General features: G+C 39.8%; 1 protein-coding gene across 1 annotated transcript; it reads left to right on the top strand.

Annotated features, from left to right (window-relative positions):
* Window positions 1-4,961: 4,961 nt before the first annotated feature.
* On the top strand, window positions 4,962-16,174 carry LOC134856323 (uncharacterized; the record flags this gene model as incomplete). The annotated part of the gene is made up of 3 exons (XM_063872686.1): window positions 4,962-5,114; window positions 15,382-15,445; window positions 15,995-16,174. Coding segments are annotated over exons 1-3 (360 nt in total), but the record flags the coding sequence as incomplete, so codon positions are not given.
* Between the last annotated feature and the right edge of the window lie 305 nt (window positions 16,175-16,479).

The raw sequence follows: 16,479 nt of genomic DNA, 5'->3' as shown, positions 1-16,479 counted from the left end.
TGAGACTGACTTGAGATCCAAAGTCCCCTTGCTCCTCTTCATCCTCTTCCTCCTGGGACTCACCGTCGTTTCCTGCTCCTCCTCCCATGCTGAATGGAAAGATGTTTCCGAAGGTGTTCTTCATTCTTTCTGAGAACGATGATGACGTTGTTTGTTTCCCAGTTCCGCTTGCCATCATAGAGTTGTCTGTCGGAGATCTTCTAGTTGCCGCTACTTCAGTAGAGCTGTCGGACAGTTCCGACATCTCTTCTCGATCCAATGTCCCGGTGGAAGTGGCAAAATCATGGCCTTGTTCTACCGGGGTAGATTCACTCGCCAGCCTTCTGCCTCTCCCTTCCAGTCCATTTACTTCCTGGTTATCATTCATGGTATGGTCTGTATTGACCTCCACTTCTAACAGTTCTCTTCGCTCTTCTGAGGTCTTCTGACTTCTCGTTTCAACCATTCTGCCTGAAACCGTCCCCTTTTTATCAGACCGTGATCGCTTGATCCAATCCACAAAAGGATCGGTCATCGTTTTTCTCTGCTCTTCAGGTATGAATTTCCTAGAGCTATTACCTCGTTTTGGTATCCTTGACTTGTCTAGACTCATTAATTATTTGTCACTTTCTAATGCCTACTCTTGACTCAATTGCTAGAGACCTTATAGTTTTATTAACAATAATAATGACACAACACAATAAATTTCACCAGATTCTTTTAAATAGTGACCACGAATCCCTGTATGTTATCAGAGTACAGTTTGTATAAAATTTATTCACACTAACCGATTATCGGTCCAAAGATTTGTAAATTAGCACAATATGAATTTATCAGTCAATTTAAAAGATAGTGTATTCACTACCCAATCAAGCACAGTTTACGTTGATTTATAATAAAAAAAAAACAAAAAAAAATATATTGACACAATATGAATGTATATATATAAAAAAAACGTATGTGTCTTGTACTCTTAGTCGGTCGCAGTACAATAGTCGAACCTGTCTTTTAAGGAAAAAGCTTTCCCTGCTCGGTGCTGCACCAAACAGACAAAACTTTGAAGGCAGTAATTTTCTCAAGTGGGCGTCTATTGCACCCACCGAGTACTGTGTTACCTAGCTGCCTTCGGACTGCCCGGGCTAGACCTACTAAAATCCTCAGGGCAGTCACTTTTCCCAAAAACGTATTATGTTTCAATCCACACCAATGAATCACGCTCTTTTTAATTTAGACTTAGTGTCGCGAATATCCGAGTTCGGACCTGTTTTGTTTTAGTCTGGTTCTTATTGAAAGGCAAGTTACCAGTGCAGTCACTGATACCTAGCCTGTGTGTTAATAACCTAATACCTCTCACTTTTTAGTTTTTCTTTCGTCTACCTAAGTCCTTAATAAAATAATACCCCTCCGGATTGGCACAAATAGGACCCTTCCGGACTAATAGAATCTAGACCCCTCCGGATTTGGACCCCTCTGAGTTGGTTAATACAAGACCCCTCCGGATTTGGACCCCTCCGAATTAGCAACTATAAGACCCCTCCGGATTCGGACCCCTCCTAACTTGAAAAAACTTTGACCCCTCCGGATTGGGAGCCCTCCGGTTTTGTAAAAGTAGCTTTTCGGAGATTTCCTTTTTTCAACCTATACCCCTCCGGATACGTTCTCCGATGCAATTATGCTCTTTCAATTAACTGGGAAGGGTATGTACTGCCTTCCTAGACACTTCCGGATTGAAGTTAAGCCTCCTATTTGACAATTCACACTAACGGTGAAGGGTCTTATTACTCGCCTAACTTCGGCTCGATTAAGCTTTTGCTGTGCCTTTAGCCCTCCCTTTTCGTCTAGAACGGCCTAAAGTTACTTTATTCAACCGCTATTACCTTTTGGTAGGGGTATAAGGGCTCTTCTAAAAAAATTTTGTAAAACGTGAAGGGTTACCCTTCCAAATTGAGGAATTTGCTAAAAACAATTCAAAAAATTTTCACGCTTATTTTTCCGAAAAATTTCTGACCCTATCAGTAAGCTCAGCTAATTTCTGATCTATTGGTACCAAGATCAACTCGATATGCTCAGTAGTTCCAAAGTTATTAATCAAAACGTCTTTTTTCCAAACTCAAAAATTTTCTCTCTTATAGGTTCCGCCTAACTTTTTCCGCAAATCTGGTCCTTTCGACCTAAAAATTATTGATCCGAGCTCAGAAGGCCTATAATCTTCTAGTTCAATTCAAAAGACCCGATCTAAAACGCTTTTGTAGAAAAAAATTGCGAAAAACTATGCTACCTGTACTCCTCCGGATTGATGAATCCACCAAATCAAACACGTTAAGTTCGATTTCTCTGCAACCCGGAAGGCTTTCGGGTAGCGGGTTTTAAAACTTGTAGATTCACTAGTGGACGTTGTCCGAACAACTATTTTTACTGTCCTAACTCAAAAATTTCAAAAAATTTTCTAAATTTATAGTGTTCCGTTTTCTCTAAAATCACGAAATTTCAGTTTTCGGTACCAAAATAGTTCCAACCACCTTCGAACTTAACTTAACCGGTTCTATCTATTATGGTAGTGCAGTTACGATGTAACACACTAACTTAGTGCTTTTTTCCGTTTCAAAAAATATCGATATCTCAAAAATCGCGACTTGTGGGAGGATCAAAATATCGCAATTTTGACCCTAAAAACCGGTATGTTTCCGTTGTTTTTGACTGAAAAACGATATAAGACTATTCATATAGGCTATATAAGTAATAATATTAGTAATACTATACCCCTCCGGGTTTGTTTAATATCTGAATTAAGGTGCTTAACTCAGATATTCGCAGTTCGGTGAAGGGTCACTACAGTGCAGCACTGTCGAGCCCCCCACAGATTACTATCTTAATTTTTGTACCAAAAGGGATACAAAACTTGTTAACGATACCCAACAGTCGATTGTTGTCGTCGTTGAGCCTCTTCTTGTTGCTCCTTGTACTGCTTGCCGGATCAGTCTTCTCCCAAGACCCTTCCGAATTGAGCGCAAATCAGCTGACCCCTCCGGATTGAGCGCAATTTATCATTAACGTGCTTAAATGCTCAAATAACCCTACAGTACAAGCCTCACAAACGGGCTACAAAACTGATCGTAACAATCCTGATTGATATAAATGCCTTTAACAACAATATATCTATCAACAACAAACGGGGGGGTCGGATCACATCTTGTCTGGGGGGATGATTTCTACTGATTTTCTACTTTTTTACTGTTTTTGGTTTTTTCGGTTATTTTTTATATTTTTTGTTTTTCTTGGGTACTATACAACTTTTTGTTTGGTTTTATTTATATCTTTAAGTGTTTTTGGTCACAAAACCATTCAGGAGATGACGGGACCGCGAATCCCCCCACCCTTCCTGGTTCGTGAATTTTCGGTCTTAACTAAGTTAAAAAACTATTCACGGTAATCCGGAAGGCTTCCGCGTTCCGAACTACCCTTCCGCCCCGGCGGCTTAGGACTATTAAGGGCGTTAATGTGAGCATCCGATCGGCGCGGAGTGCTCGTTAACGGTTCTGCCGGTCATGATGTTTAAAAATAATAACACCCAGGAGCGCCATAAAAACATACATGTAACAATCGCCCGGAAGATACATATCGACGGAAAACAAAACTAAGTCTTAAGACGACTGGCTAACGTCTAAACAGAGCTTTGCATGCTTTTCACCGTCTCTACCAAGCCAGTACTTTTCGGTGGTCTTTTCTAACATCGGGTCGACAAAAACGTTACTGCTTTCGGCTTCGGTCAAAACACTCAAATTAACTAGATTACATGCAGAAATAGTGAGCTCATGGCTGGGTCTCAGTATCCCCAGACCACAAGGTCACTCCTAAAAACAGGGCTACTACTATTTATTATATTACTATTGTTTTTGTTCAGTAGATAAAAATCATCATCTCCATCGAAGATGGATCAACCCTTTCCCCCTACTCCTAGCTTCTCATCCTTATCAAAATGAATCCAAATACTAATTAAATTCAAGTCAGGACATGACAGGAAGCTAAAAGTTTATGCAACAGGATAAAAGTTTCAGTTCTTTTACCCTTCCGGATTGATGAATCCGCTGGATCAAGCTCTCTAATACTGATTTTCTCTTAATCCGGAAGGCCGTCCTTCACCCTTCACCGTTGTTCGCAACGGCCTTGCAACTATTGTAGCAGCACAATAGTTGCAACTCGGAGTGTTCTTCTGTTATTCTGTAACTCGTTGTCGTTTTCCGATCTCAATTTCGTTGTTGTTGCTAGCGCAGCTAATGTTGTTCTGTTTTTCTTTCTCGTTTTAGTCAAAATGGCCGTTTCTGACGTTTCTCAGAAATATGACGTCATAATTCGAATTTTTGAAATTTTAAAATACCAGAATATTCTAGCCCTCACCGTTTGGCCAATCGTTCCAATTACGTCCTTAATTCTTAATAATCATCAATCCGGAAGGCTTACTGCTAAAAATTCGAAGTCTGCATAAATTGCATTTTGGCCATTCTGGTCGAATGTCACAACTTTCACATTTCAATCAAAACCGACATCTCCCAATTCGCTCATTTGAACAATTACTGTTACGTCCTCGAAACAGCCAATTCTCCCACAAAACTGCTCCAAAAGAAAATTCGTTTCTGCAATTCATTCAGGCCATTCTGGTCGATTGTCACAAACTGACAAATACAACTGACCAAAACAACGAAACTTGTAATACATAACTTATAGTTTTTCTCATGTCGAGTTACGTGTTCGTTTTGAAGAAACGTAACCCGAAAAAAAATTTTCAACCGATTTCACAAACATTTTTAAAATTTTCAAGTCTATGATGCGTTTTCAATGTTGACCAGTATTAAACACCATGTAATTCCTCCATTTGATCGGCTCTTTTTCGTCTGTTTTAAAAATATATCGGGAGGCTATAATCGAAAAAGCTGATGTAGACGCTGTCCACGGCCATAAAAATGTGTTAGAGGCGGTGCTTATAGTCTGATTTAGCTGTGTTATTTTTGCAGGTGTGTTAAAATGGCTGCTGTACCGTGTATGTGGGCTCAAAGTAAAGAACAGGTCGTTATCACGTTTGAAGTTACAGATACATCGAACCCTACCGTGGAAGCCAAAGAAAATAAACTTACTTTTCGGTAAGAAATTGCAACAAAGTAAATGCTGATCCTTCTTTGTTCGTCAGATTTGAATCTATGTTGTATAGACCCTAACCGTTGAGTAAAATATCTTATGGATTAAAATTGCATGATTGAGCGTAATTTCGAACTTGAAACTCTCGAAAACAACTACAAAATGATTTGAGCGACGTAGAGATTCTTTCATCCACAAGACCATTGAAAGTCAAAGTATCTTATTTCTTCAACACCTATTGTCGGAAGTGTAAGTGTCGTTCTCGTTGACGAATTGTTCGAATAATTATGATTTTTCATGAGCTCTTTTTTGGCTTTGTAAATGTCTTGAGAGTGGCTCTATTTATTGAGGCAGCTGTTGAACATAGCGGAGGGGCACGTGCCCAGGATAAGTTTTCTTCCGGTAATAAATTATCCGTGTAGTTTACCAGTAATTCTTTTACAAGCATTTACAATAGCATCGATTTCCGGTATTTATAGAGGGAAGGGGGTATGGGTTGGTTTTGACGAAAGTTGGTAGTTTATATTTGGCTAAGTAATCTTTTGGGAATAATCGATATGTTGCTTTTGTTGAAGCCTAAAAAAGACATCTCAGCTTTCTACTTGAACTAAATCTACGATTGAACTGATTTACTTATTTAAAACCGCATTTAACAAAAATCAATTGACTTCTATCTATAACTCATAAAATAATTTACACTCTTTGCAAATCACTAGTTTTATTCAGTCGGATTGGTGATTTTTCGTTTCCCAACTTTTGCTGCACAACATTTTTTGGTGCAACGCGACTCACGAACGAACCAAAGATTAGAAACAAAGAGGAAAGTTAAAAATGTCATCATCTGCTAGTGACATGAGCAACGTGACGCTCACTCTTCCTGCTTTGAAGCGATCAAGAAGTGCTAACATCGGTGTCATTACCCGATCGGAAAATGCCGTCTCAGCAATCTTCAACAAAGAGGCATCTGCTCTAACCTACAAGGAACTCTCAAGGCCAATCTCACGATGTGCGAACGAAAGAAAAAGGAACTGGAAGAGCTTAATCAGCAAATTTCAAATGTTCTAAACGATGATGAAGATGCACTTGAAGTTGAATTGGAAGAAGCTGAGAAAATCTACCTTCAAGTAGATTGTTTGATGGAAATGATCACAACTATGTTAGATGACCGAGGAAAATATTCAACTGAATCGGTCAAAGACGACGACAGCGCAAGCGGAACTGGATCCTACAAATCCACTTCCCAACGTGGTGCTGGCCGAAACCAAGATACTTGCCTGAAGTTGCCGAAACTGAATTCGCCAACATTTAGCGGAAGGTATGATCAATGGCTACCTTTGTTAGATTCCTTTGATGGAGCAGTTCACTCAAATGCATCGCTGTCTGATGTTCAGAAACTGCATTACCTAAAGGGTGCCCTCAAGGATGAACCGTTTCGTTTGCTATCCCACTTGCCCACTACAAACGCGAACTACTCAGTCGCAAGGGAACTTCTAAAGGATCGATATGCTGATGTCAAGATGATCTCACACGCTCACTTGGAAGCAATTTTTGAATTCACTCCAATGAAGCATAAGTCATCCGCTGCAATACGTCGCTTGATTAACACCTACACGGAAAACACGTTGGCACTGACAGGACTTGGACTAAAAATTGATCAATGCGATTTGATCTGGGTTCACGTTTTGGCCAAGAAATAAGATCCTGAAACTAGAAGACAATGGGATTTTTCCTGCGCGGGAAGTGACGTGCCAAAAATCAAACAGATGAAGAAGTTCTTGGAGGAACGATCTCGCGCCCTAGAAGCTACGAAGGACCTCCAGTTACCTTCAATTCATAGAAAAAATCATCAAGGAAATTCAGACCAATCTGGAAACTCTAAGAAAGATGACAAGGTACAGACATACCACACGAACTCTGCTAAGACGATCATCTGCCCATGCTGCAGTGGTGATCACCGCGTGTATCAATGCACGAAATTTCAGGAAATGTCTATTTCCAATAGAAGACAAGAAGCCAAATCAAAGCGATTATGTTTCAATTGCCTGTCCCTTGGACACCAAAATCATGAGTGCAAGTCGAAGTCAACGTGCCAAACCTGTCGAAAGGGTCATCACTCGTTACTTCACATCCATACAGACCCAAACAAGCAACCGGGACCTGAAAATAAGTTTGCGGGTCACGGGGGTACTACCGGTGCCACTACCATACTGGGAACTGTACTAATTGAGGTGAAAACTGCAAATGGCGGTTATCACAATTGTCGAGCCTTACTGGACAGCGGATCTGAATGCAGTTTCGTAACAACCAGCTGTGCTAACCGACTCAAGCTACCAATCAAGAAATTGACTCTTCAACTAACTCGAGTTGGCGGAGGAGCAAAAACTGTGAAATCTGGTTCTGTCAATCTGGAAACAAAGGATTCTCAGAATCAATCTCTGCATATTGAAGCCTTCACACTTCAAAAACTTTCTGGCAACCTGCCCAGAGAACGGGTGAATATACCGAACAGTTTGGATATCACACGTCTTAAGCTCTCGGACCCAGACTTTGATAAACCAAAGGAAATCGATATAATCCTAGGCTGTGATGTCTACAACGACATTGTTGGCTGCGGAAAGATTAAGCTTACAGACAAGCTTTATGCACGTGACACTCTATTTGGTTGGATGATTAGCGGCAGAACACCCAGTCCTCCAACAACCTTCTTCAAGTCATTTCATGTGTCTATTGACGATAGTCTAAGGAAATTTTGGGAATTAGAAGAAATTTCTGACTTCAAAAAGACAACAAAAGAAGAAGATCGATGTGAATCTCACTTTAAGGAAACAACCATACTACAAAATGGACGATTCACCGTGCAGGTGCCTTTCAAGCCCAATAGTCAACTTGGCGACAGTTTAGCACAAGCAAAACGCAGATTCAATTATCTCGAGCGACGACTGGAACAGAATCCAGAACTTAAAGATGGCTATACCGCATTCATAGACGAATTTTTCGATATGGGGCATATGGAGTACATACCGCCTGGAGAAATCGAAAAGCCAGTTGATAGCGTATATTATCTGCCACATCACTGCGTTTTCAAGGAAGATTCTACTACCACAAAGCTACGTGTAGTTTTCGACGGATCTGCAACAACATCAACCGGACAATCACTCAACGACACTTTGATGGTTGGTCCCATGGTACAAGACGACCTCTGCTCGATAATCATGCGCTTCAGGTTCTACCCAATTGCTTTATCAGCAGATATTGCAAAAATGTACCGACAAGTTGCTCTAGAGGACAAATCGAAGGATTTCCATCGCATACTTTGGAGATCAAATAAATCGGATGAAATCAAGCATCTCAGGATGACACGTGTTACATATGGAATAGCTTCGTCAGCTTTTCACTCAACAAGATGCCTCAATGAAGTAGCAGATCAATCTAAGAACCCAATGATCAAAGAAAGTCTCAAAAATTGTTTCTATGTAGACGACTTTCTTGGTGGCGCTAATGATAAGCATGAAGCAGCAAGACTCGTCTCTGATTTATGCGAAGAGCTGAACTCTCATGAATTCCCTCTACGAAAATGGACTTCAAGCAATGCTAAAATAATTGAAGGATTGCCAGAACATCTCCGCGAAAAATCGGATGTGCTGGAACTTTTCTCTGACGAATACAAAATCAAGGCGCTAGGAGTCAGTTGGAAGCCCAATAAGGACATATTTTGTTTTTCAACTGCCTTAACCAGAGCTGAAACTGCTTACAAAGAGGACTCTTCTGTCCACAATTTCAATATTGTTTCCTTGAACAATTCATCATCAATTTCAAATGTCTCATGCAACAGCTATGGGTCCAAGGTTTTGATTGGGATTCTGAAGTCGATCAGAAAACCAAGGAAAATGGTATGAGCTTACCGGAACATTGCCTCAACTACTGGAACTACAGATACCAAGATCTATGAGCTCACATCCAATAAAGGAGGTTCAACTTCACGTATTCTGTGATGCTTCCGAAAAAGCATATGCAGCCGCAATCTATGCAAGAATTACCAATGATTATGGCAAAACTTTTGCGTATCTACTGACCTCCAAAAGAAAGGTTGCTCCGGTCAAAGCAATCTCTGTTCCCAAATTAGAGCTCTGCGGTGCAAGTTTAGCTACCAAACTTCTTAAATCAGTTCATTCAATTTTGAGGAAAACAAATCTCAAGATAACTTCACACGCCTGGACTGATTCAACAATTGTCTTGCAATGGCTTGCTCAACTTCCAAGAACGTGGAACACTTTTGTTGCAAACGGAGTTTCACAAATACGAGAGACCCTACCCAGAAGTGATTGGAAACACGTGCCAACATCAGTAAATCCGGCTGATTTAGCCATTTCGTGGTGTATTAGCTGACACATTAATATCTTCCTCACTCTGGTGGAATGGACTAGATTGGCTGACCAAGGATGAAAGGCACTGGCCCAACCTACAACCATCTCTAGTTGAAGCACCTGAAAAACGAACCGTCAAAGTCAAGACTAATGCAGAAAGTGAACAAATTCGAACTGTTCTCGCAAATCATGCTCAAAACGAAGAAATGACGGATGGAATTTTTCGTTTAAAGGACTACAGCACTTGGAACAAGACAGTACGCATCGCATGCTATGTACTATCATTTGTTCAACATCTTAAGCATAGAATATCGACAAACTATCGGAAGCGGCTCAGATCTAAGCGGACATCTGATGTACAACTTGAAGAAGATTGTCTTAGTCCTAAAAATAGAATCATGGCAAAAATGCTAATTCTTCGCTTAGACCAAGAAATACACTTCAAATCAGAGTTAAATTGTCTGTAGGTGAAAAGGGAGCTGAGTAAAACATCGAAACTACTCAATCTTAGTCCGTTTTTTGACAAGGATTACGATCTACTGAGAGTTGGAGGCAGACTTTCACAATCGAACTACACAACAGACAAGAAGTTTCCAATACTCGTTTCGAAAAAATCTGATTTAGTATCCCTACTTATACGCAAATATCATGAAGCTATTCTTCATGGCGGGGGGCAATTAGTACTGAACACAATGAGGAAATATGGATAATCGGAGGCCGTGATCTAGTTCGACAGTTCATTAGAAGATGCATGAGATGTGTCCGATTTAGTCAGCAACCTACTTCTCAAATCATGGCTGATCTTCCTATAGAAAGAATAACACCCGCAAAACCATTTGCTCAATGTGGAATAGACTTTGCTGGTCCCTTTGAAATTAAGGAAGCAGAGGTCTCAAAAATTTATGTTGCCGTCTTTGTTTGTCTCGCTACAAAAGCTATTGATTTGGAAATGGTTACTCGTCTAACCAAAGAAGCATGCATCCTTTCATTGAAACGATTTACTGCACGCCGTGGAAAAACTGAGAAGATCTTAAGTGACAATGGAAGCAATTTTATCGGGGCTCGAAATGATCTGATGAAAATCAAGGAACTGCTCGACAAAAATGGAACGGACAAATCAGTTGTTAGTTTCGTCAATAGCCAAGGAACTGAATGGGTCACCATCCCTCCTCGTGCTCCTCACTTCGGAGGACTCTGGGAAGCAGCTGTAAAAAGTATGAAGAGACATATGCGAAAAGTTATAGGACTGCAACGTCTCAGTTTTGAAGAATTTCTTACAATTCTTAATCAAATTGAAGCTGTCTTAAACTCACGACCATTGTATCCAATGTCAAGTGATCCTAACGACCCAACTCCGCTGACACCCGCTCCTTTTCTGATAGAGGAATCATTGCTAACTCTTCCCTCTGCTGACATCCAAGTTTCAACCAATGTACGATATCGACTATTACAGAATATGATCAAGGATTTCTGGAAAGTTTGGAAAAGGGATTACCTCATAACGCTACAAATACGGAAAAAATGGTTCACGGATGGCCCAGAATTTAAAGTTGGCAACCTAGTCCTACTTGCCGAAGACATGAACGACCGCTAGAATGGAAAACTGGACGAATCATAGAAGTTTATCCTGGAAATGACTCGATTGTTCGAGTGGTAAAAGTGAAGACCACAACTGGTGAATACATACGCCCAGTCGCGAAGCTGTGGAAGCTACCAGTATCGCAACCAAGTCATATCCAATGTGCAGTTCATTTAAAACAAGAACTTTATAGTGCTAAAAATCGAAAAATATCCAAAATGTGCAGTTTTCAAATTTTAAGTGGTAGTACCCCCATGACCCTTTTGAAAGTAGGAACCTAAATTACCCCCTATGCAATGCATTATAGTCTGAATTGTTCATATTGACCACTTCCATGTAAATTCCCAATGTTGTATGTTCATAAAAGTCGAAAATGATGTAAATTTTCATCAATTTTTGTGCAAAATCGTGCATTAAAATTCGTTTGAGGTTGTACCCTCATGACCCAAAATGTAATTATTGTCTGAAAACAGCTAGGATACGCCTACGCTGCTGTCTTGAATGTAACAATAGGCTCTCTGATCACGTCAAACTGTTAAAATGTTATATTTGCCTTTAAATTATATTCAAAGATGTATTGTAATGATTTACAACCATTAATTCGCATAAAATGTTTTTTTTTATGTACACAAACTTTCGCTCATGACTCGTACCGTTAATACTTCACTTATATACTCCTTACTTATGGTGCAGTAATATTTAGTTCATTTATTGAATAATTGTTTACATATTTACCGTTGAACAGTCATTCGCTGTCATGCGATTCGCTGTCATCTGGTCCTCTTCGCTTGTTGACCCTGCAGTGTTGCTGGCAGCGCTTCCACGCAGATGCTACCGAGAAAATTCGAGTTTGCATCTCCGCATAGTACATGCAGCAGACCCTCTCTTCCTCGCAGAGAGTCAGAACTGCATCGCTCCACGCATATGGAAGATACAAACTTTTCCCCTTAAGAACACCTTAGCGGACCAGTTTCTTCTGCTGAGAACCAAGGTTCCTCAGATACTTAGCAGCATCAGTGAACCCCATCTCCGAATCATTGCTAACGGCCAGGCGCTCAAGTTCACCAGAGATATTAACTTCAGATGTCATCAGCCACAACTTTCGGCCCCCCAGAAGACACAAAACAGCATCATCTTCCTCATCCAAGTCTTGATGGAAAGCCCGGAAGGACGAGGACTCTACAAAAATACCTTGGAGAAGAGAAGAAAAGACCTGCTTCGACCATCTGGTCTGACCTCCAGACATGACGCCAATAACACCCTTAGCTGTCACACTAGGAGTCTCTCGACAGTTAACTCCAACCTCCCAGCCAGTGCACAATGACCCTTCTACGCTGAGGTCAATAATACGTTTAAGACCTCTAAGTTGCTTCTAAAACAAAACAAACAATTGATGCACATCCGCTATACTCTACTACTATGATACAATGGAATAAATGCTACTCACTGTCTCAGCTTTCGGAAACCGCAGAACTGCCCTATCCACGATTGCAGCTTCCTTCCTTGAAGACTGGATCTCATCCAACGACTTTACAGGAATCGGAGTGAAACCCAGATCTCCTCTGTTCACTGCATCGAAGAAACCCTGTAGGTCCTCCCCGTCGACAGTGCCCCGTCTACTGGACCTTCGCACCTCGCCATGTGGAGGCAGACGTGGTGCTCTACCCGACTCCGCCCTACTCTTCCTCTCCTTCGTCTCATACACTGTAAATGGGTAGTCATATCCAGACATAAAACGATCTGAAAATTGAAGACACTTCAAGGGAGGCGGAATGTTGAAGCCTAAAAAAGACATCTCAGCTTTCTACTTGAACTAAATCTACGATTGAACTGATTTACTTATTTAAAACCGCATTTAACAAAAATCAATTGACTTCTATCTATAACTCATGAAATAATTTACACTCTTTGCGAATCACTAGTTTTATTCAGTCGGATTGGTGATTTTTCGTTTCCCAACTTTTGCTGCACAACAGCTTTATTAATGAGGATTCAGGAGGATGCTTATTTTCGTAATAGTTTCATGAGTAAAATGGGCCAAGAGCAAGTTCAACTGACCTACTTGTTAGTTGGTTCATTCAGCTTTAGGAGGGTAATGGCATTGACTGTACCCGACGAATGTAAAAGATAAGTTAGTCAGGGATGGCACGTTTTAAAACAAGGTGTTTTAAAACAGTTTAAATAGACTTTTCAAAACAAGGCCATTTTGCTCTGTAAAATGACAGGACGGTAACATCTTCTAACAAGTGAGACACTATACAGTTGTTTATTTTGGCCGGCAGATGTACGAATTAGCTACTGTTTGGTAGAAAAAGTTGGGATCAATATTAATAATCTATTCAAAAACGTTTTCGGCTTTTGCGCCATCAGTCTAAAAACAGTACTACATAAAAAATCATACCTCATGGTTGGTATGTCAGAACTGACATAAAACAACAGAAACACTAGCGAGAAAACGCTAGTGTTACTTTTTTGTGCATCCGATGTTGGGGGTCAAAAAGTGATCCAATCCGCAATGAAGAAAACCATGGTATTGCTCTTTGAAAACTGCCCTAAATTGCGAAATGCATATGTTTCATTATTCAGCTGGCAAAGATTTTCCTTTGGGTTGACTAAGTTAGGAGTTGACTGAGTGAGAGTAGTCATATTGTAATTGTCTCAACTGAGGTATAAAGCGCAGCTATTCTCTCAAGCGATGTAGCGAGTATAGTGTTATACTCGGAATCCTTTTTTTCGCTAACCCAAATCGGAACAAAGTGTTCACTTTTGCTGTATAGTATGTGTTCCATATCCACTTTCTTAGTGGCTTGTGTTTTAATATTTATCAGAGCACAGGACGTAGGACTCTAGGTCGGCGGTTTGTTTTTGGATCGGAGAAAGTTTTTTGAAGACTTATTTTTGCTTGTATTTTTTGCCTTCAAGAGCTGTTTTTGACGTTTCCTCGCTAGGTTGCGAAGTGTAACTTAGCCTCTTTGTAAAAAGCTCAAGTCTTCTTCTTCGGAGGGTTCCTCAAAAGAAAAGGGACTTGAAAGTTCTGGAAGTTTTTTTCGGCGTTTCTTTAAAAAGTGAGTACTTTTGATACAACCAGAATAGAAAATGAGAATCAATCCAGACATTGAAATTATCTTAGTTTTCAAGTTTAAAGTTCCAGATTGAAATTTGTTCTCAAAACTTTCACTTGATCGAGTCCAGAAATATATCATCTGAACTTTTCTTTGTTTTCCGCAATTACACAAAGCGATTTCAATATTATTTTTAGCCAATCATCTGAATATTTTATGGCAAAAAATACTGGGCTATAGCTGCTCAGACTTATTGCATTTGCGATAGCAAGTAAATTGCAACTGGGTTCTAGATTTTTTTCACGTAAATAGTTTTGTTCTCAGAACTCACTGGACTCATGTCCTGAAAGCCTCTCTTAGCAACAAATCTGAAACAGACTTGCTGTGCATGTTAGAATTTAAAATATCTGTTCTTTTAGAAATTTGCTTTTTGTGTATGTTGGTTGTAATTTGAAAAAAAGCGATGTTTTTTCAAGTTTTTTTTTCTTTTTTTCCAGTTTGATTAGTTTCGGCTCATAATATCTTGGCTTAGTGGCCTCACATTGCGTCATTTGACGAACGAAATAAGTTTTTGTGTGTTTTTGTTTTGAGTACTTTTTCAGTTAGTAGGGTTTCTGCTACGGTCTTTTTGGCTTTATTACTGCTTGATACGTTCTTGCGATGATATTTTGATATTTTAACATTGTGTTGTCTTGGCATGTTTTTGTTTCAAAACTAGCTTTATTCATTTTGATTGATTAGTTTTTTCGACATTTTCGGTTTTTTTTCTCAATTTTCTCCAGTTTAGATTAGATGCCTTCTTGTTTTGTGTAGCTCCGCTTCGCCTCTGTGTTTTTAATGGAGCTTAATTGTATAAACAGAAATGGTACCAATAAAAGTGATCGTGAAAATAAGTGAGGTGTTTAAATCGTCAAACGGTACGCTTTGCCGGATGTAATTGGAGGGGCGGGGTGCTTTTTACACGAGCTCGAATTGGAACCGTCTGCAAAAATGGTCTGCGTCTTGAGTTTGTTAGGGTAAAGTGGGTTGTCGACTTTCTCGGTTATTCAACTGGCTTCTTAAATTATTACTGGATGCATCATTTGAAGCCATTTACACAGCGGAGATTACAGGTTTTGGGCCATCGTAGAGAGCAGGCAATCGTGCTGCTCAAATTGAATTTGGTGATTTTAACGAACAAAGTGTTAATGAATCAAGAAAACGTCTGCTCACAATCAAGTGAAATTTTTTTTGCTCCAAGTGGTAATGTGTTTTTTTATTGTTTTAGCTGCACGAAAAAGGGAGGGACTGAGCTAACTAAAGAAATCGAACTGTTCAAAGAAGTAACAAGTGTAAGTGACCTACAGCAATCGGTGTTTGATCTGCATATTTGCTTTAGAACTCTTTTGGGCTTTTTTTTGAAGATATGGGTGGTGTTTCGCTGATATAAGTAGCGTGATTATACGTTAGTGATGTGAATTTACTTCGATATAATTTGTTAAATAACTCGTAACAATAAGAAAATATTTCTCATTTTAGACCCTCCAGTAAATTTTCGGCCTGAAAGTACCGAACTTAGACCCTCTAACTACCTAATAGCTGTGCGGGCAGGTTTGATGAAATAGCTGTATGATGTAATGGAAAGTATCCGAAAAAAAGGACATTTTGGCCGATAGTTTGGTAATTTATTTGCAATAGGAATAGGGTTCAAAAAGAGCGATGTTAGAGTTCGATCGATTGGGAGTTAATTGCAGCAATTAATTTAATTTGGCTACTATCAGTTGAATGATAGTGATCTGTAATTATTTAACTGATTAATAGATAGATTTATTTGCAATTATTGATTGACTTGTTGGTTTGATAAGGATATTAGATTTGTTTATGTTGTTCTTGTTGTGTAGGATGTGAAAGTGAGACACTCGGACAGAGACATTCTGTGTACTTTGAAGAAAGCCTCCTCTGACGACCACTCCTTCTGGCCCAGACTCACCAAACACAAAGTCAAAGTGAGTACTGAAAGGACAGGAAGGCACAGCAGTACATACGTGTTTGCTTATACGGGGGCCTTCAACAGTGCCGGAGTACAACAGTGTCGAAAAAAAAGTGTTCAACAGTGCCGAAAATCATCAATTTTTGGCACTCTTGAACACTTTTTCATTTTCGGCACTGTTGTACTGCCCCGCTTATACTTATCAATACACAGTCGAAGTTTGTGTTTTATGTTCACTGTTTAAGAATGTTCGCCAAGGTCACTGTTTACCAACCAAACTCATGTACACTTCATTTTCTCTGTGCAGCTTCTATTTCGAAATTTCAGACAGAAACTGTTATATCGGAAAGGGTTGCTAAAGATTATGGCTATCTAAATGGATTATAGTTAGATGAG

This window comes from Symsagittifera roscoffensis, unplaced genomic scaffold (assembly GCF_963678635.1).
Source record: "Symsagittifera roscoffensis unplaced genomic scaffold, txSymRosc1.1 SCAFFOLD_236, whole genome shotgun sequence".
Taxonomy (NCBI): domain Eukaryota; kingdom Metazoa; phylum Xenacoelomorpha; order Acoela; family Convolutidae; genus Symsagittifera; species Symsagittifera roscoffensis.
This window is presented reverse-complemented; position numbering and strand designations above follow the sequence as displayed.